This window comes from Lampris incognitus, chromosome 5, assembly GCF_029633865.1.
Source record: "Lampris incognitus isolate fLamInc1 chromosome 5, fLamInc1.hap2, whole genome shotgun sequence".
In the NCBI taxonomy this organism is placed as follows: Eukaryota; Metazoa; Chordata; class Actinopteri; order Lampriformes; family Lampridae; genus Lampris; species Lampris incognitus.
Genome location: NC_079215.1, coordinates 22,763,391 through 22,785,887, shown reverse-complemented (window position 1 = coordinate 22,785,887; position 22,497 = coordinate 22,763,391). Strand labels below are relative to the sequence as shown.

Below are 22,497 nucleotides of genomic sequence, written 5' to 3'. Positions count from 1 at the left end.
TCATGAGAGCTCTAGGACTCACGAAGAAGGGAATGGAAAAGTTCACCAACTGTATCCCAGGCAACATCAACATCCATGCAGTCCAGAAAATCACCCTACTTGGAACAGCCCACATATTATGACGAGTACTGTCAATCAAGTGACATCTGCCCTGTAGTGCCTCAGGTCCATAGTTTGGACCAGGCTCTACAGGATGTAAAACAGGAAACACAAAATAAATAATAATAATAATGATAATTACATTTTGTAGGGCCAGATTAAGTTTTTGGTATTTTTGGCAACGGTAGTTAACTGTACTGCTGGAGTAGAAAGAAAATCAGAGAGAATTGACATAATTGTAGATGCAGCAAGGACATTTCGGTGTGTTGTAGCAGTTTCTGGAGATGGCGTGCAGCAGCAGCAGCAGCTGCTGAGAGAGGCTTTTAGTTCCTCTCAGAAACTTGTGAAATAACTAGTTGAGAAGATATGAGTTGTGTGTGTGTTTTTTTTTTAAATTTGTTTTTTTTGTTTGTTTGTTGTTATTATTTTTTTTTACTAGATATTCTGTTCCACTCCCATTCCAGTTGGTGGCGGTAATGTACCAAATCAATGTTTGCCAACCGCCAATAAAACAAGGGGAAAAAAAGGAAAGAAGGAAGACAGAAGAGTCCCCTCACCGGGCTAGCTGAAGCGTTTGGCTTAATGGTATGACATAAGACCCGTGTAGATACATTATCTACCTGCTATCTGCGGATACTATCAGCAAACAGGTAAGCAAAATTACTGAAGGTGTAAAAACGGTTATGCATCTAACGAAGTTATTGATGACTGCTTGCTGGCTGTAGTAACGTTACTAGCTAGCTAACGCAAGATACGAACCCGGACTTGCTGAAGTATCCTAGACTAACTATGATCTTGGTTAAGTTGACTAGTTTATTAACCCAGGTTAGGTTGGTACAATTTAAGTTCAAATGACGTGGGCGAGAGAACTGGAAAGTTGATACAAGTCGTAATCGGGACGGTTTCTCAAACTACAAATTTGAACTGAGCAAATACTGGCTACAGTAGTTTCGTATCAAGCGTTCAAATAAGTTAGGATACATAACTTTATCGCTAACAACTTAACTAGGAGTCAGAAAGCAATCACAGTTAACGTAACGTCATGTAAAGTTACCACTGGTAACAAACGGTAGCCCCTCAGCGTTACCTCGAAGTAACGTGATTGCCAAAAGTAGGCTAACTTCACATTCACGTGACGGTGACATTGTCTACTTTTATACATATTAGGGATTTGCAGAGAGCCTAGTATTTGTATCTGTATTTGTTGAGGCAACAACATTATTTGTATTTTTATTCAACATAAAAGTGGAAATAGGCGTTACAATCCTGTTTTTGTTTTTAATTATTACGTCAGGCTGCTCCCGTTAGGGGTCGCCATAGTGGATCATCCGTTTCCATCTCTTCCTGTCCTCTGCATCTTCCTCTGTCACACCAGCCACCTGGATGTGCTCTCTCACCACATCCATAAACCTGCTGTTTAGCCTTCCTCTTCCCTGGCAGCTCTGTATTCAGCATCCTTCTCACAATATACCCAGCATCTCTCCTCCGCACATGTCCAAACCATCTCAATCTTGCCTCTGTTGCTTTGTCTCCAAACCGTCCAACCTGACCTGTCCCTCTAATATACTCGTTCCCAAACCTGTTCTTCTTTGTCAGTCCCAATGAAAATCTTGGCATCTTCAACTCTGCCACCTCCAACTCCACCTCCTGTCGTTTCGTCAGTGCCACTGTCTCTAAACCAGACAACATAGCTGGTCTCACTATCATCTTGTAAACCTACCCTTTAACTCTTGCTGGTATCCTTCAATCGCAAATCACCCTTGACACTCTTCTCCACCCACTCCACCCTGCCTACACTCTCTTCTGCAGTCTTCATTACTTTCAATAGTTAACCCCAAGTATTTAAACTCATACACCTACCTCCACTTCTCCAGGTTCTCCTCAACCTGCACCCTACTCTTGCTACAGATCACAATGTCATCTGCGAGCATCATAGTCCATGGAGACTACTGCCTGATCTCGTCCGTTAACCTGTCCATCACCATTGCAAACAAGAAAGGGCTCAGAGCCGATCCTTGATATAATCCCACCTCCACCTTGAACCCATCTGTCATTCTAACTGCACACCTCACCAATGTCACACTTCTCTCATACATGTCATGCACCACTCCTACATACTTCTCTGCCACACCTCTTCTTTCGGCACCCTGTCATATGCTTTCTCTAAATCCACGAAGACAAAATGTAACTCCTTCTGACCTTCTCTATACTTCTCCTTCAACATTCTCAAAGCTAATATTGCATATGTAGTGCTCTTTCGTGGCATGAAACCATACTGCGGCTCACTAATCGTCACCTCTCCTCTTAACCTAGCTTGTGTTACTCTTTCCCATATCTTCATGCTGTGGCTGATCAACTTTATACCTCTGTAGTTACTACAGTTCTGCACATTACCCTTATTCTTGGAAATTGGTACCAGTATGCTTCTTCTCCATTCCTCAGGCATCCTCTCACTTTCCAAGACTGTATTAAACAGTCTAGTTAAAAACTCCACCGCCATCTCTCCTAAACACCTCTATGCCTCCACAGTATGTCATCTGAACTAACCGCCTTTCCACTCTTTGTCCTCTTCATAGCTGCCCTAACTTCCTCCTTGTTAATCCACCCTACTTCCTGATTCACTATCCCCACATCATCCAACCTTCTCTCGCTCTCATTTTCTTCATTCATCAGCCTGTCAAAGTACAACTTCCACCCTCTCCACACACTCTCCCCGCTTGTCAGCACATTTCAATCTCTATCCTTGATCGCCCTAACCTGCTGCGCATCCTTCCCAGCTTGTTCCATCTGTCAATCGGTTCAAGTCCTTTTCTCCTTCCTTAGTGTCTAACCTCTCATACAACTCACCATATGCCTTTTCTTTTGCCACCTCTCTCTTCGCTTTAGGCTGCATCTCCTTGTACTCCTGTCCACTTTCTTCGTCTCTCAGACTATCCCACTTCTTCTTTGCCAACCTCTTCCACTGTATACTTTGCTGTACTTCTTCATTTCACCACCAAGTCTCCTTGTCTTCCTTCCTATGTCCAGATGACATACCAAGTACCTTCCTAGCTGTCTCCCTCACTATTTCTGCAGTGCTTGCTCAGCCATGCTGCAACTCTTCACTCCCACCCAGTGCCTGTCTTACCTCTTCCCTGAACTCTACACAGCAAGCTTCCTTCTTCAACTTCCACCATTTGATCCTGGACTCTGCCTTCACTCTCTTCCTCTTGTCTCCATAGTTATCCTACAGACCACCATCCGATGCTGCCTAGCTACGTTCTCCCCTGTCATCACCTTGCAGTATCCAATCCCTTTCAGGTTGTGCCTCTTACATAAGATATAGTCCACCTGTATGCACTTTCCTCCACTCTAATATGTCACCCTGTGTTCCTTCCTCTTCTTGAAATATGTATTCACCACAGCCATTTCCTTCCTTTTTTGCAAAATCTACCACCATATGTCCTTCCACATACCTCTCCTTGACGCCATACCTACCCATCACCTCCTCGTCACCTGTTACCTTCACCAACATGCCCACTGAAGTCTACTTCAATCACCAGTCTCTCCTCCTTGGGTGCACTCTCCACTTCATCCAACTCAATCCAGAATTCTTCTTTCACTTCCATCTCACACCCAACTTGCGGGGCATATGTGCTGATAACATTCATCAACACACCTTCAATTTTCAGCTTCATACTCATCACTCTGTCTGACACTCTTCACCTCCAACACACTCTTGACATACTCTTCCTTCAGAATTACCCCTGTCCCATTTCTCCTCCCATTCGCACCATGGTAGAAGTTTGAACCCTCCTCCAATGCTCCTGGCCTTCCTCTCCTTCCACCTGGTCTCTTGCACACAGTATACCTACCTTTCTTCTCTACATCATATCAGCCAGTTCTCTCCCTCTAATAGTCATAGTGTCAACATTCAAAGTTCCAATTCTCACCTCCACACTCTTACACTTACTCCTCTCCCGCTGCGTCTGCACATGTCTTCCCCCTCTCCTTTTCCCAACAGTAGCATAGTTTCCACCGACACCCTGCTGGCCAACAGTACTGGTGGCGGTCACTGGTAACCCGGGCCTTGACTGATCCAGTATGGAAATCTGATTTATGATCTACATGTTTGATTTGGCAAAGATTTTATGCTGGGTGCCCTTCCTGACGCAACCCTCCCCATTTATCTGGGCACTAAGAATGCACTGGCTTGTACATCCTCAGTGGCTGGTTACACTTCTATATTAAAGTGTTAAAATAAGTGTTTTCCAGTAAACTTATAATTATGAACACTTACACTACCGTTCAAAAGTTTGGGATCACCCAAACAATTTCGTGTTTTCCATGAAAAGTCACACTTATTCACCACCATATGTTGTGAAATGAATAGAAAATAGAGTCAAGACATTGACAAGGTTAGAAATAATGATTTGTATTTGAAATAAGATTTTTTTTACATCAAACTTTGCTTTCGTCAAAGAATCCTCCATTTGCAGCAATTACAGCATTGCAGACCTTTGGCATTCTAGCTGTTAATTTGTTGAGGTAATCTGGAGAAATTGCACCCCACGCTTCCAGAAGCAGCTCCCACAAGTTGGATTGGTTGGATGGGCACTTCTTTGAGCAGATTGAGTTTCTGGAGCATCACATTTGTGGGGTCAATTAAACGCTCAAAATGGCCAGAAAAAGAGAACTTTCATCTGAAACTCGACAGTCTATTCTTGTTCTTAGAAATGAAGGCTATTCCATGCGAGAAATTGCTAAGAAATTGAAGATTTCCTACACCGGTGTGTACTACTCCCTTCAGAGGACAGCACAAACAGGCTCTAACAGGTACTATTTAATGAAGATGCCAGTTGGGGACCTGTGAGGCGTCTGTTTCTCAAACTAGAGACTCTAATGTACTTATCTTCTTGCTCAGTTGTGCAACGCGGCCTCCCACTTCTTTTTCTACTCTGGTTAGAGCCTGTTTGTGCTGTCCTCTGAAGGGAGTAGTACACACCGGTGTAGGAAATCTTCAATTTCTTAGCAATTTCTCGCATGGAATAGCCTTCATTTCTAAGAACAAGAATAGACTGTCGAGTTTCAGATGAAAGTTCTCTTTTTCTGGCCATTTTGAGCGTTTAATTGACCCCACAAATGTGATGCTCCAGAAACTCAATCTGCTCAAAGAAGTGCCCATCCAACCAATCCAACTTGTGGGAGCTGCTTCTGGAAGCGTGGGGTGCAATTTCTCCAGATTACCTCAACAAATTAACAGCTAGAATGCCAAAGGTCTGCAATGCTGTAATTGCTGCAAATGGAGGATTCTTTGACGAAAGCAAAGTTTGATGTAAAAAAAATCTTATTTCAAATACAAATCATTATTTCTAACCTTGTCAATGTCTTGACTCTATTTTCTATTCATTTCACAACATATGGTGGTGAATAAGTGTGACTTTTCATGGAAAACACAAAATTGTTTGGGTGATCCCAAACTTTTGAACGGTAGTGTAGTTATCAGTTCTATTATTCTCAGTGCAAGAAATGGAAATGGATGATCCGTTGTGGCGACCCCTAACAGGGGCAACCGAAAGTAGTAGTAGTTATCAATTGTATTATAAACTGAAAGATACAGCCTTGTTAGTAAAGTACGCCAACAATTAAAATGAGTGACTAACTCCCTGGCATCTGTGTCCTGCCTACCAGACTTCTCCCAAGACTTAAACCTCTGGCGATACGTCTCTGGCACCAACTCGTAAACCCTAACACTGCAGCTTTGACTGATGCGTAAACTGCTTTCAGCCACACTGAGTGCGGAGTACCGTACTCAGCGCTCAGTGTGCTTCCTGTGCCTACGTGCGATCAGCATCAGACCAATCCCCACTCTCGGACACTCACTCAAAAAGTGAGAACAACGTGTCCGGGGCCCTTTCACAAAACTGAGGAACCAAACGAACGTGAAGGCCCAGGAGAAGCAAGAGAGACATGCCCCACATCACCAACATAACACAAACTTAACCTGCGTTCTTCCAGATCAAGCCTTTTAATTTCTGTCCCCCTTCTTAATTTCCCTACAGCCAACTTTTCCATTTCAGCTTGCAACAACAGCAATTTTTTGTGCTGTTCAAAAGGTAACCTGATACTCACCCCAGCTTTACTGGAGCCAGATGCACCAAATATCTCCATCCCAGAAAAAATAGCATGCAATAACTAAACTCAATTCTCTTGTAAACTAACTAACTGAACTAATATGAAAGTCAGTAGTTTTGTTATTTAGTTATAGACTCTTTCTTTCAATATTTCTAGAAGATATATTTTAATATGTTGTTACAGCCTGTAAAGAATATACAGTTGTTCCGGCAGGGATACAGTAGTGCACAGAAGCCGTTTCCATGGTTACCATGCTTAGAGTGCCTGGCGTTTTACTCGCAGAGTGCTTGTCTGCCAGTCTATTCACATGAGGAGCACATTGAGACCCCACGGATCCAAGTGGGTTTACAGGCGTAGTGTCGCTTACCGTCTAGAATGACCATTATGAGGAACACCAGTTATTTGACTTTTTTTTTTTTCCTTCCCTGTGACAAAGTGGGTGAGAACACAACCATTTGTCCCATCATCTCAACTGGTATGAGGTATTGACTTTCCTTGCCACAGTGGTGCAGCCTAAACTCAGGAGCTGCTGATCAACTCAAGGGGAGGATTTAAGCAGTAGCTTTGGAGTTGTTAGGGGGCTGCAGGACGTCAGGGTGTAGATGTGTGCACGAGATGTTCCAATTGTTATGAGTTGAGTTTTGTTTATTTCATGATAATTTAAGCTCAGTTGTTGTGAGTTGAGTTTTGTTTATTTAATTTTTACTTTAAAAATCAATTTATGAGTTTTGTTAAGTTAATACTGTTAATTTGTTCAGTTGCTTTGTTCATTCTTTCATTATGTAGCTACACCCTGTAAATGAATAATTTTATTATATAGAAACTGTTTTGAGTCTGCCTCCTACATTTTAGCCACTCAGGCCAGGCTTCCCCACATTCCCAAAAACATTTTTTTTAAATATTTGTACGAAGTAAATATTTGTAAAAACCAACTATTCGTGCTTTGCCGAATACCGTATTCAGATTCAGCTCCACCCCTAATACATATGTCAGACTAGTATATTACTGAGCAAAAAAAAAGTTATTTTAGCTCAACGACTGTTACCAAGTGTTCTCTCGGTATACTGATCATTGTTCTTCATCTTATTAATTATAATTTTGCTTCATGGTAAATGCACAAGTTTCCAAACTGCAGGTCCTGACACTGGTGGTTCTGTGACTATGGATACAGAAGATAACACCACTGTATACGCAACCCTCAAGTCCTTCAATTCCTTTATCACCTGTCCTGATCATTCTCGGAGACTCTCGGAGCACTCAACAGCCGGAAGCAGCGACATTCAGATGCAGTACAAACGCAGCATGGAGGTATATGTCCACTGACACGCCCTCAACAATATGTTTAGATGCACTACCTAATCCAAACACATTCATACTGACGAGAGTGTGTGCTGTGTCTTAGCTGTTGGACGCAGTGGAGAAGTCGCACTCTATGAATCTGAACATTAGGATGGATCAGGAGAAGAAACAGATGGAGATGAGTCACAAGAGGGCTCGCTTTGAACTAGAGAAGGCTGTTTCTGATAATGCACGAGAATTGGAGGTACAGCACATCCTTTTCTTACCTTGATGTTGCCATACTAATGGTGTATGCTCCTAATCAACCCTTTTCCCTCTCCTGCTGACACACTGAAACACTCGCATAACCTGATTATAGTGTTGGATAACATTGTTTAAATAGTGTATCGCAATATTTTGTGTTCCAAGCGTGAATTGGACCGGAACCAGGGACTCCTGGGGCAAATTAGGAGGCTGGAGGAGAGAGAGGCCGAAGCAGCTCAGAGCCAGTCAGAACAGATGGATGCAAACAGAGTTCTTAGCAAGAACCTGGAGGGCTTGAACAAGAAATTGGAGGAGCGAGACACTCGACTGAACACTGCTAACCAGGTAGACCCACGTGTCTGTGAATGTTCTCATTCATCCAGGTCATGGTTATCCAAAGGAGTTGAATCGAGTGCAACTGGACTTGGATGAAGCCTCTTGGATGAGAGGCGAAACGTCTTCATGGATATATACCAAGTCCAGTTGGACTCGATTCAACTCCTTTGGACAGGTAGACCCACTCACACTCAAATGCAGACACTTTCCCTCTCTGCTGCTCTCCTCTCTTAAGTCAGCTCTTGCATTTTCTGTTTCATAGGGAAACAGTGCTTTGAAAGATGAAATTAGAGAGCTGAAGCAGAAGGTTCAGAATCAAGAATGTACGATATCCTCTCAAACTCTTGAAAATGAGGCACTGCAGGAACAGCTCGATATACAGCGCAGGTACACTGTTTGCTTCTCCATCCTGAATTAGCCTAGTTTCACTGTGTAGGGCAGTTTGGTAAGTAAAATACTTCGATTGAGTACCAACCAATCAGTACTGTTTGTATTTTTAAAGCTCTGTGCCTAATGGTGTCCTCTGATTGATGTAATTATCAGAAAGTACCAAGATGTCTCCCAGCTTTGCCAAAGTCTCCAGTCTGCCCAGTCCACCTGCTCTGATCATATCATCAAAATTAAGGTATACGTGATACACACTCATTTTGCCCATACACAGACAGACAGGCGGACAGAACTAGTAATTCTTCTTGGCTGGTTCTCCTCCAATCTGACTAGGAGTTGGAAAGGCGTTTAGCCCTCCAGGAGCAGGATATTGCTATGGTGAGAATGATGAAATCTGAAGTGGCCAGGGTTCAAGATCTGGACAAGGAGGTGCGGCGCCTTCGAGATGACAATGCCTACCTCAGGTAAACTGTGTTGGGTTTTCTTGCTCCAAGTAAAAGTATCTTGGACAAGGACAAACACTTCCATTTATTTTTTAAAGGCATGGATGTTCCAGTGATTGAACCTATATAGTACTTCCAACATCAAAAACTCATTAGGGTGGGTATACACTAGAACAGTGGTCACCAACCCTGCTCCTGGAGAGCTACCATCCAGCTGGTTTTCAATCCAACCCTAATTTAACACCTCTGATTTTACTGATTACCTCCTTACCAAGACCTTAATTAACTGAATCAGATGTGTTAAATTATGGTTGGAGTGAAAACCAGCAGGACGGTAGCTCTCCAGGAGCAGGGGTGGTGACCAAGATAATTGGGCCAATTTTAGGCTCCATTTGCCCCTCCTGGGGCAATCAGAAGGATGGTCCTGTGGCTGTTCAAAACTGATTGTGAACCCAGGACATTCTGTACTGTTACCAGATGTTACCAGATTCAAACTTAAGCCACAAGATCTTTTCGCAGTCCTGTCTGGGGTTGTCCCAATCTACTACTACTACTTTCGGCTGCTTCCTTTAGGGGTCGCCACAGCGGATCATCCGTTTCCATTTCTTCCTGTCCTCTGCATCTTCCTCTGTCATGCCAGCCAACTGCATGTCCTCTCTCACCACAGCCATAAACCTCTTCTTTGGCCTTCCTCTTTTCCTCTTCCCTAGCAGCTCCATATTCAGCATCCTTCTCCCAGTATATCCAGCATCTCTCCTCCACACATGTCCAATCCATCTCAATCTTGTCTCTCTTGCTTTGTCTCCAGACCGTCCTACCTGAGCTGTCCCTCTAATATACTTGTTCCTTTTCCTGTCCTTCTTCGTCACTCCCAGGGAAAATCTTAGCATCATTAACTCTGCCAGCTCTGCCCCCTGTCTTTTTGTCAGTGCCACTGTCTCCAAACCATATAACATAGCTGGTCTCACAACCATCTTGTAAACATTCCTTTTAACTCTTGCTGGTACCCTTCCATCGCAAATCACTCCTGACACTCTTCTCCACCCTGCATGCACTATCTTCTTCACCTCTGTTCTGCACTCCCCATTACTTTTTACAGTTGACCCCAACTATTTAAACTCATATGCCTTCATCATCTCTACTCCTTGCATCTTTACCATTCTACTGGGGTTGTCCCGATAATGTTTGATATTTATGACCTGAAAAAAACTCTGTCTCTATAGTGAGGTGAATTGTGATGTAATCTGGAACAGAGATCCACAATCGTCAGTGAGAGCCAAATTGACTCTATCTTCCCAGCCATGGTTTCATGCAGATCTTCTCTTTTGTTCTTTCTTTCGTTTGTCTATACAACATAAGAGGGTGGGTCTAACAGTTGAAACACACCAGTGAAACAGAAAATGTGGAGCATGCATAGTAAATTGGCTCTGCAGAGCACTCGTACAGGTGCCTAATTTCCAGGCACACTCTGCAGAAGAATCTGCCTTGCGTCATTTGGCTAGCTCTACGTATTTATTTTAACATAAAAGTGTATCCTTATAGTTTCAAAATTTGTGATACTTTCTTCTCATTGTGAACCTTTCATTGCCTTACAAAGAGGTAAGAAGAACAGCAAATAGTAGTCCCACTTTTGTAAACCCATAAAAGGAACAAAATGAATGGATAGTTTTTCTGATTGCTGTTATCGTGTTTGTATAAACAAAAATCACGGGTCTATTGATTGAATATGAGAAAAAAATTATAAGTTCTGTGGTGATATGATATCAATATGACTGTCTGTAGTTTATCTTGACAGTCTTTCTGTGGGAATTGGCGAGTGCACATTCGACCAAATAAACATGGTGGCCAAAACATTTCCCTGCACCATCAGGGCGCTTCACAGTGCTGGTCAACTGGCTGGCTTTGTGTTGGTTTTTTTTGTGTGTGTTTTTATCATGATTGCAAATGTTCTGTGCAAATATATACAAACAAAAAGAAAAAAAATCTATGTACACTACCGTTCAAAAGTTTGGGATCACCCAAACAATTTTGTGTTTTCCATGAAAAGTCACACTTATTCACCACCATATGTTGTGAAATGAATAGAAAATAGAGTCAAGACATTGACAAGGTTAGAAATAATGATTTGTATTTGAAATAAGATTTTTTTTACATCAAACTTTGCTTTCGTCAAAGAATCCTCCATTTGCAGCAATTACAGCATTGCAGACCTTTGGCATTCTAGCTGTTAATTTGTTGAGGTAATCTGGAGATTTTGCACCCCACGCTTCCAGAAGCAGCTCCCACAAGTTGGATTGGTTGGATGGGCGCTTCTTGCGTACCATACGGTCAAGCTGCTCCCACAACAGCTCAATGGGGTTCAGATCTGGTGACTGCGCTGGCCACTCCATTACCGATAGAATACCAGCTGCCTGCTTCTGCTCTAAATAGTTCTTGCACAATTTGGAGGTGTGTTTAGGGTCATTGTCCTGTTGTAGGATGAAATTGGCTCCAATCAAGCGCTGTCCACTGGGTATGGCATGGCGTTGCAAAATGGAGTGATAGCCTTCCTTATTCAGAATCCCTTTTACCCTGTACAAATCTCCCACCTTACCAGCACCAAAGCAACCCCAGACCATCACATTACCTCCACCATGCTTAACAGATGGCGTCAGGCATTCTTCCAGCATCTTTTCATTTGTTCTGTGTCTCACAAACGTTCTTCTTTGTGATCCAAACACCTCAAACTTGGATTCATCCGTCCACAACACTTTTTTCCAGTCTTCCTCTGTCCAATGTCTGTGTTCTTTTGCCCATCTTAATCTTTTTCTTTTATTGGTCAGTCTCAGATATGGCTTTTTCTTTGCCACTCTGCCCTGAAGCCCAGAATCCCGCAGCCGCCTCTTCACTGTAGATGTTGACACTGGTGTTTTGCGGGTACTATTTAATGAAGATGCCAGTTGGGGACCTCTGAGGCGTCTGTTTCTCAAACTAGAGACTCTAATGTACTTATCTTCTTGCTCAGTTGTGCAACGCGGCCTCCCACTTCTTTTTCTACTCTGGTTAGAGCCTGTTTGTGCTGTCCTCTGAAGGGAGTAGTACACACCGGTGTAGGAAATCTTCAATTTCTTAGCAATTTCTCGCATGGAATAGCCTTCATTTCTAAGAACAAGAATAGACTGTCGAGTTTCAGATGAAAGTTCTCTTTTTCTGGCCATTTTGAGCGTTTAATTGACCCCACAAATGTGATGCTCCAGAAACTCAATCTGCTCAAAGAAGTGCCCATCCAACCAATCCAACTTGTGGGAGCTGCTTCTGGAAGCGTGGGGTGCAATTTCTCCAGATTACCTCAACAAATTAACAGCTAGAATGCCAAAGGTCTGCAATGCTGTAATTGCTGCAAATGGAGGATTCTTTGACGAAAGCAAAGTTTGATGTAAAAAAAATCTTATTTCAAATACAAATCATTATTTCTAACCTTGTCAATGTCTTGACTCTATTTTCTATTCATTTCACAACATATGGTGGTGAATAAGTGTGACTTTTCATGGAAAACACGAAATTGTTTGGGTGATCCCAAACTTTTGAACGGTAGTGTATGTATGTGCGACCCCTAGGAAATGGGGAACAAGCCAAAAGAAGATATATAATGTATGCGTGTGCAGCCGTTAACATGGGTACTGTAAAAACACTCCAGAAACTCATGGAGCTTCAGCTAATGGTGTGGCTCAACTAACTGTCTGCCTCCATGTTTGGTACAGTTAAGAGTCCCATCAGATCACACAAGTTTCTGCAAGAATCAAGTGTTTAAGAGTCAGTAGTCTGATTAGCAGCATTCTTGCACTGGCCTATGACGTATTGTATAAAGTATTCAGAGGATTTGGGAATGTTTGCAATCACAGCATTGAAACATTCCCAAATCCTCTGAATAGTACACATGGCCATTGAAACTAGTTAATTGTCACGGTAATTTTCATATGAAACCGATCGCTTTCGGTCGTTATGCCACTGTATTGTTCATAAGGGTGGGGATATCTTGATGCATGCTCAATAATCCAGGTAAGAAAATCAAAGAAGGTTGAATCAGTTCATCTGGACACAACGTCTATTGACAGATACTTTACATCACTCATCTAAGTGACCTCTTCAGTCTCAACCGACTGCAGGTATCCCCACCCTTATAAACAATACAGTGACATAACGACTAAAACCAATGATCAGTTTCATATGCAAATTTTCATGACCATTAACTAGAGTTTCAATGGCCATGTGTACTATTCGCAGAGAATTTGGGAATGTTTTGCAATCACAGCATTGTAAGATGGCAACAGATTTAAGTTTTAAGATGTACTAGCACCCCCCCCCCCCCGGTTCAGGGATGGCCGTTCTCTCTTGACATAGATGGCCTCTTTTGCCCCTTTTCCACTACATTGTACCGGCTGAACTTGACTCTACTTTTTCATTTTCCATTACTGGAAAGTACTGGCATTTTGGTAACTGTTACCATTTTTCTGGTACCACCTTTGTCGAGGTTCCAAAAAAACTGGAGCGGGTACCAAAGTCAATGCAGACCAGCTACACTGAGGGGGTACTGTTACGGTAATGGAAAACGACACTCGTCGAGTTGAGCCGGTACTATGTAGTGGATAAGGGGCATAAGTGACCTCTTAAGTCTCAACTGACTGCAGGTGCCCCCCCCCCCCACCCCTTATAAACAATACAGTGGCATAACGACCGAAACCAACGACCAGTTTCACATGCAAATATGGGTGTGATCATTAACTAGCGTTTCAATGGCCATATGTACTTTTGACAGAGGATTTGGGAATTTTTGCAATCACAGCATTGTTAGATGGTGACAGATGTAGTACTCTTAGACCCACCTTGGTTCAGGGATGGTTGTTCCGTGTTCACATAGATGGCCTCTTTGGACTCCCTGTTCAAACCAGCGTTCCCACCTATCTAGGATGTGCACATCTCATCCTTGAAATAGTGGCCACTGGCCTGTAGATGGGTGTACACTGCGGAGTCCTGGCCTGATGTATTAGCGCTCCTGTGTTGTGCCATTCTCTCATCTTTCGCCATCTTACAATGCTATGATTTAGACTGAAGAGGTCACTTAGTTGAGCGATGAAACGTATCTGTCAATAAACGTATACAGATGAACTAATTTAACCTTCTGTGCTTGTCTTACCTGGATTATTGAGCATGCATAAATACATCAAACTGGACAACTTATCCCATCTGCAGTCATGAGGAATTGCAAGTTACTGTTTCCTTGGACAATACCTTTCCATAAAAATTGTGACAAAATTTTCCACTATTTGCTTATAAAACCGATTTGCTTAAAATGTTTATTTTTTATATTTAGTTAGCGAAAAATGGGTATTATCTTTTAATGAATTGCTGTTATAGTTTCTTCATTGAATTATTTGTCTTGTAGTTTGAGTGTAACTGAACTTCGACAGTCTTACTAGGTAGCAACACCACTATTACTACTACCTGTTAATCAAACCCACATATAGCACAGTTGACACTACAGGCCCCTGTTAATTCTAAAAAAATAAATAATGTTCACTAAAGTTATTTGAGAAAAGTAATGTCTCTCCAAGTCTGGAAGACAAGGTTTGGAATTTTAAAACTGAAAATGGGCAAGAACGCTGTGTTGATGTGTCTCGGCCTAATCTTTTGCATCTTTTGGCAGCTTAAATGCAAAAAATCAGTGTAGTCTGTCGTTATGTGGACAGCCAACTATGTTTTCATTAACAGTTAGCATTTAAAAAGTCTTGTAGTATATACATGGCCTTAGAAACTTTACTTTTTATTTGTCTTGATACCTGCTCAATGATTCAGGTAAGAAAATCAAAGAAGGTAGGATCAGTTCCTCTGGATACGTTTATTGACAGATGCGTTTCGTTACAGCTAGAAAAGCGCTATATAAAATGCAACTTGACTGACTTGACTGACTGATCACTCAACTGAGTGACATCTTCAGTCTAAACTGACTGCTGGTATCCCCACCCTTATAAACAATACAGTTGCATCACGACCGAAACCAATGGCCTGTTTCATATGGAAATATAGGCATGACCATTAACCAGCGTTTCAATGGCCATGTGTACTATTCACAGTATATTTAGGAATCTTTGCAATCACAGCATTGTAAGATGGCGACAGTTGTACTCTTAGCCCCCCCCCCCCCCACGGTTTCTTTGTCTTTTATTGTTTCTCCTCTGCCCACACCCCTATTCCTCTCCACAGGGAGAGCAGAGAAAACAGTAGCCTGTTGAAGGAGGAGGTAGAAGGGCTGAGGAACAAACTGGAGCGGATGGAGAAAACTAAGGAAGAGCTTGTCAATATGGAGCTGGAGAAAGAGGTACTCTGTGTTTGGGTGGTAATGAGTTCTGCTGTGCATTTGGTCTCGAGCTCAAATACACATTTTCTAGCTGTTTTTTGCAATATTTTTATCACTTTCATATGACTTAGAGATAACAAATTTGCTGGTGTGTTATTTCATAGCATTTTATAGTAGAAATATCCATCAGTGGCATCTACTTCAAGTCAGAAAAGTTTTGACACACTGTTCCTTGAAACCACAGAGGTTATTTGAGAAGATCCAAGCCTGGGAGAAACTTGGACAGTCCACTGGGCTCAACATAAGGTCAGAAACTGTGTGTTGCGTGTCAGTGTCAGTATGTGAGTGAATGAGTTGGTGCTTGTCCTAAATTTTACCGTCTTTATTGTCTTTTTGTTGTTATGTAATATGCTAGAGAAACACCAGGTGGCGCTATGGTCAGTCTAACATACACACCACTGCTCACTCCAGCTGTTTGAAGCTGCCAGCTAAGTGTGCATATTTGTTTTTTGAGCCTGTTTGTGTTTCTTTTGTTCTACGATTTATAAATGTGGTTGCAATTGTGGTGAATGTGTCTGTCTGCATACTTTCAAAGTTGGCAATAAGAGAATTATTTCTTCTTCCATTTAAGCAGTGGAGTAGATATGACATTATGAACACTGTAGTCTTCTTGTCCAACACTGACACATGCACACACAATTTTCTCTGTGATTAACTCAGCATGTGACACAAACAGAATGATATATGTAACGTACAAAGACAACATTACCTTCCTGTCATAAAGCAAGAATTTATTTCCTAAGCTGTGTGCAAACACTCATTAGCCTTTTGCAATGTATAGTTTTATCTAAATGTAGACTAATAATGTGAAGAAGAAGGACAGGATTAGGAATGATTAAATTAGAGGGACCGCTCAAGTTGGACGGTTTGGAGACAAAGCAAGAGAGGCAAGATTGAGATGGCTTGGACATGTGTGGAGGAGAGATGCTGGGTATATTGGGAGAAGGATGCTGAATATGGAGCTTCCAGGAAAGAGGAAAAGAGGAAGGCCAAAGAGGAGGTTTATGGATGTGGTGAGGGAGGACATGCAGGTGGCTGGTGTGACAGAGGAAGACGCAGAAGACAGGAAGAAATGGAAATGGATGAGCCGCTGTAGCGACCCCTAACGGGAGCAGCCAAAAGTAGTAGTAGTAGAGACTAATAACGTGAGACGTGATTATGACTCTATTCTTCTAATTTATGCTAAGAGGGAAAGAAGACCTGTAAAAAGCTGGGCTGACTTTTTTTTTAAATTGAAGTTAAACCAATCGATTATCAGAGGAAAATTGAGCTGAGTTGAACAATTCTAAAACGCCACTCAAAATTATGTAATTTAAACTTGTGTGTCATTGCAGCAGCTATTGTTAAGACACATAAGAGCACAACCATGACTGAGATTTCACATTGATGAAAACAAATGCATACTGCAGCTTGTGAATCGACAACGTTTAATTAATACAATTGTTTCGCAAACCGGCTCATGGTGTGTTTAACACAAATACTGCTTAATAGCAGGGGAGGAAAAGAGGCTGATTTTCCAACACAGTGTTCAGATTTAAAGGTGAAAAGAGAAATAAAAAGTACTTCATTTGCTGATTGCACTCACTGCAACTATGCTGCAGGCGGCAGGGAAAATTTGTGTTGACTGATTTGATTATCAATGGGGTATTGTGATCACCTAGCAGGCTATAATGGCGACAGAATTTCATTGGTAAAACGCCAAGTCTTTTCTGCTGTCATTTGTTAAAGCTGCTCTAAGGCCGCCTCACTAATGAAAAGGAGACATGAAATGGTGGAATCTGATTTCCCATGAAATTGTTTTTACTTGGATATATAAAAAAAGATGAATGAGGATTAGTGCTAGAAAAGATAATAGAACAGCGACGACGTAAAAATTGCAGTATGTAAGAAGTCATGTCGAAACAATAAAGATTTCGTTTCCAAACGTAAGATGGGATGGAGCCCTTGTATTGTTTTTTTTCTTTTTTCTTTTAACATGACACATTTGATAAGGGCAATGTTGTTCTGGGAAATTGTCATGGGATTTTGCTATTGACTTATTAAGTCTTGCCTTGTTTTTTTTGTTTTTTTTCTCACATGGTTACAGTTGTGAGTCATATCACATACATATAAAACCACACCTGACCTATGCCTGATAACTTATCTTATTTCCCATGAGAGTTAACATAAAATATACTTTATTGTTCCCTGTAGAGAAATGTATTTGTGCATTAGCAAGCGTACTAAAAAAACAATGCAATCATGCAGAATTGGCTAGTGCAAGAAGCAAAAAGAGTGTAATGACAAAACTACTTTACAAACTGTACACTTTGCAGTATTGGCAAGGGTATTCTTTATAAGTTCTTTCTGAAGTAATAAACAGACAGGGCACCTGAATTCAGTACTGTCAACCTGGGATGAAATAAACAACAAAACATATCGCATTGTGTTTAAGTATTTAGTTATGTAAAAAAAATGTCCCCCCTTTTTCTCCCCACCTGTATCCGGCCAATTACCCCACTCTTCCGAGCCATCCCGGTCACTGCCCCGCCCCCTCAGCCGATCCGGCGAGGTCTGCAAACTACCACATGCCTCCTCCGATACACGTGGAGTCACCAGCCGCTTCTTTTCACCTGACAGTGAGGAGTTTCACCAGGGAGACGTAGCGCGTGGGAGGATCACACTATTCCACCCCAGTTCCCCCTCCCCTCTGAATAGGTGCCCCGACCGACCAGAGGAGACGCTAGGGCAGTGACCAGGACACACACCCACATTCGGTTTCCCACCCGCAGACACAGCCCGTTGTGTTTGTAGGGACGCCCGACCAAGCCGGAGGTAACGCGGGGGTTGGAACCAGCGATCCCCGTGTTGATAGGCAACGGAATAGACCGCTACACTACCTGGACGCCCTGCGTTTAAGTATTAATCGGATATCCAACCTCATCAGTCAACAACAGTCAATCGCTTGTGTAATATAAAATGGAAGAAGAATCTATAAAGTATGTATGAGCATCAAAACAAGCAAGGATCATATAAATAGTAGCAGAAGGTAAACGGTGTATGCATGAAGAGGAGGTGTAAAAGGAGCACATGTGACTCTTGGTGCTGTAGTACAGTTTGTTATGGCCTCTCACATGCCTGTCTGTTGTTGCTGGTAAACTTTGACAGGGCCTTGTTCATAGCCTGTATTGGGATTGGATCTCTCAAATGAGGCAGGATCTGGTATCTGACCTGCCGTTTTTCTCTGGTAACCAGCCGACTTGAATTTGTTGCAGAGATGAAACTTCACACCATCTAAAAACCAAAGTGACAGGCAGAGTACACCATCTTGGCAACTCGATCTTTCCTGCTGATGGTTGGCTTTCATTTATCAGTGCTTTGTCTTGCAGACGGAGAACCGTCTCTGCTCATTTTGTTTTCTGTCACGAAGTTGGTAGAAATGAACTTTTTTTTTCATTAATAGCAGAGGCGGTCATTCGGTGAGAGACTGTTGAAGTGTTGAATGTTTATGTACAAATAATAATAATATGCGGCGAGGTCTTTTGGAATTTGGTGGCTCATTGAAGTTTTCAGTAGCTTGAAGGGAGTGACTTTGTGCTTTATGCATCTGTGTCTGAAGTTTGTCTTCGCTGGAGGAGTGGTTTTAATTCAAAGCTGGAACTAATTAGAATACGACTAGCTTGTTCATGCATTTGGGGGTAAAAAGCAGTTTGAGGTGTGTGTCTTAATGCTGTCTCTGCCTTTTCCCATGGTAATGTTTTTTTTCTGATCTCTTCTCTGTAGTCTGTCCCTCTTAACCCTCCAACCATGTCACTTTGAGTGTGATATTTTTTTTTTTATCTTTACTTAGTCAGTGGGGAACTACAGCAAACACCATTTCTCCATGCCATCCTCTTCAGACACCCATGACTTGTTGCCAGTCCACAGCAGGGCCCACAAACAGTCATTCACACACCACTGATGCCTATGGCAATTTAGAGACACCAGTTAACCTTTTGTGTATGTCTTCAGTCAGTGGAGCAGAAACCAGAGAAAATTCCTGCAAAACCAGGGACAAATTGCATGACACAAATATGCAGTGCATATAATGTGTGCAAATATGCACACATTTCATACACACGGGCAATTCACTCAAAGGCAATTCAAAGTGCTTTGCTTATGGCATAAAAAGACATTAGATAAGAAATACCAAATAAGATTAAGAAGAAAAAAAGAAGATAGCCACTTTATTTTGTCTTTGTACAGGTTACAACAAAATTAATTTTCTTCATTTAACCCATCCTATTGTACAGGAGCAGTGGGCAGCTGCAGCGCCCGGGGACCAGCTCCAGTTCTTCTTCCCATTGCCTTCCATTACCACTGGGCGGCACGGTGGCCCAGTGGTTAGCGCTGTCGCCTTACAGCAAGAAGATCCTGGGTTCGAACCCCCAGGGTTGTCCAACATGGGGGGGATCATCCCAGGTCGTCCTCTGTGTGGAGTTTGCATGTTCTCCCTGTGTCTGCAGTGGGTTTTCTCTGGGTGCTCCAGCTCCCCCCCATCAAAAGAAACATGCATGTTAGGGTTTATATGCCTGTCTTTGCCCCTGACCAAGGCAACGGGAAAAGAACTGGAGTTGGGCCCCGGCGCAGCATGAAGGCGGCAGCCCACTGCTCCTAGCTACACAGATCACAGCGAGGATGGGTTAATTAATTTGTCTGGAACACAGGCAGGAGTATGAACCACAACATGCATGTCTTTTTGATGGTGGGAGGAAACCGGACGAAACCCATGCAGAAATGGGGAGAACATCCAAACTCCACACAAAAAGGACCTGGGGCAGCCTGGTGTTTGAATGCGGCACCTTCTTGCTATGAGGCAACAGTGCTAATCACTGGGCCACTGTATCACCCAAGTACTAAAAGAAATGTTTAAAAAAGAGAGAGGATTAATGATTGGCATCACATTTTAGTCTTTATTCATTTCGCCAAATGTCAGCACTGGAGCAATAGTGTACCTTTACATTTTGTGTCAACTTTTGTATCAAATGCCAGTACTAACAGAATAAAGTTGATACCACCGAGATCACTCTAGTACAGTATAGTAGGGGGAAAACTGCCTACCACAATAAGCCTAACCCAGAGTTACAGAAAAGGAGCCTTTGTTCATTTACCATCACACGATCTATTGTGACTGAATGTACTGCATAAGTTCTAAACATGGGGGGAAAAAAAGCTGGCAGAACATCTACTTTTTCTGATGTTTTGCTGAACTTATCTAAAATTGCCTTCAGTTCAGGCTCAACAGGAAATTCAAACAGCCGAACAAAAGTAGCTTCAAAACCATTGCATACAGCTCTCCACTTGGGTGCACTCCTGCTTTCCTGCCTCTCTGTTCACCTGCTGTTCTTGGCTCTGTGTATGCAACCCTCCTCCTGATCTTCTCATGGCAAGTGTTTTTGAACCAGGCCTCATTAAAACACTGTCGGGCGTCATTAAGAATAGTACGGACAAAAACTTCACCGATCTCTTCATAATTGAGAGACTTGTCACTTTGCTGGGCTTCAACACAGTACATTAGGAGAATCGCTAAAACCTTAAACAGTCAAGTCAATTTTTTTTGTATAGCCCAATATCACAAATGACAAAAGTCATAATTTATCTTCTTTTCAAAAACAGGACACTCACAGTCCAGTCAGACAGACGTTTTACTATGTTCCACTGAAATAATAGCAGCAAACCATGCTTTCTCTCAAGTTGAAAAGACTTTTTGCATTTCCCAAATGTGTTTTCCTTGCTACATCTGTACCACTAGTTGTCGTACAGGTTTATTTACTCAAGAAGAATTTAGCTATAGCCGACACTACAGGAATTACCAGGCTACAAGACTTCCTGCTCTCACAAGTGTGGAAGTTTAGATGACTGGGATTGACTACGTAAACTTCAAAAAGTCATTTAAAATTACAGGATTTTTTTCTTATTCAAAAGCATATTCTGAATAAAAATGATGAACAGAGATATGTGTATGGTATGCTGAGCTACTCATTTTCAAAAAGGGAGATATGTCATGGTTTTTGAAGGGTTAAACGATTGCCTACTGGACTGTGTTGAAGCCCAGATTTAGCAAACTGATAAGTTTATTAATGCCGATGCAGTCATTGACTTTTTTTTTTTTTGGCTTGGAATTTCCTCCCTTTTTCCCCCCAGTTGTATCCATCCAATCAGCCCGCTCTCCAAGCCATTTCGGTCGCTGCTCCACCCCCTCTGCTGATCTGGGGAGGGCTGCCGACTCCCACATGCTTCCTCCGATACATGTGGAGTCGCCAGTTGCTTCTTTTCACCTGACAGGAGTTTCACCATGGGGGATGTAGTGCTTGGGAGGATCACACTATTTCCCCCTCCCTCCTGAACAGGCACCCCGACCGACCAGAGGAGGTGCTAGTGCAGCGATCAAGACACATACCCACATCTGGCTTCCCACCCGTAGACACGGCCAATTTTGTCTGTAGGGATGCCTGACCAAGCCAGAGGTAACACGTGGATTCGAACCGATGATCCCCGTGTTGGTAGGCAATGGAAAAGACCGCTACGCTACCCAGACACCCAGTTGTTGATATTTTTGTCTGCATAGATGATGCCTGACAGTTTTTTTAAGGGAAGTCTGGGTTATGAAAGTGAAGCTGTAAGCTCAAATAACAAAACAGACTACAGAATGCTGGATGCCAATTCCAGGTCAGGTCTTGGGTAGGTACTAGCTATCTCCGATGTGATCAGTCGATATCTGCCTGCACATCCCAGTCCCTTACCCACTTTAGGTATCCTAACTTCAGATGATCAATGTGTACTCATGTGAACCGAAACATCAGTTTACTTTAAACCAAAACTGTCAAACAGACAAAGATCACTTCTCCACAAACGATAAGTTTTTGTTAGAGTAGTAATTGTTGAAAGAAGTTAGCTTCATCATATTCCAACCCCCACGCCCCCATTTGGTGTTTGAGTGTCAAGTATCTGTGTGCTCATCTCTTTATCTGAGGATAATGGTATATTCCCTTCTGCATTGCTGCTCTCCCACTGCGCATGTTTGTGTGAATATGTAATCTGTCAATCCTTGTCTCATGGAGTGAGTTTGTTGTTTGCTCCTGTGACCGGTTTTAAACCCCCCACCCTTCTGTCATCTTTCAATATGCTGCTATTGCTTGACTATTGTTGCTTTATTCTGTTGCT

At 42.4% G+C, this 22,497-nt stretch overlaps 1 protein-coding gene across 2 annotated transcripts in view; it reads left to right on the top strand.

Moving 5' to 3' along the window:
- Positions 1-639: 639 nt before the first annotated feature.
- mad1l1 (mitotic arrest deficient 1 like 1) overlaps positions 640-22,497 on the top strand; it is a 95,005-nt gene continuing 73,147 nt past the window's right edge. The window contains exons 1-9 of one of the 2 annotated variants that reach the window (XM_056279681.1): positions 640-749; positions 7,349-7,521; positions 7,616-7,756; positions 7,921-8,100; positions 8,354-8,478; positions 8,635-8,716; positions 8,812-8,942; positions 15,162-15,276; positions 15,500-15,561. In XM_056279681.1, the coding sequence (XP_056135656.1) occupies positions 7,375-7,521; positions 7,616-7,756; positions 7,921-8,100; positions 8,354-8,478; positions 8,635-8,716; positions 8,812-8,942; positions 15,162-15,276; positions 15,500-15,561 (983 nt within the window). In that variant the 5' untranslated portion in view covers positions 640-749; positions 7,349-7,374. Of the gene's footprint in view, positions 750-7,334; positions 7,522-7,615; positions 7,757-7,920; positions 8,101-8,353; positions 8,479-8,634; positions 8,717-8,811; positions 8,943-15,161; positions 15,277-15,499; positions 15,562-22,497 lie in introns of both variants that reach the window. The other variant, XM_056279682.1, reaches the window with a different exon arrangement.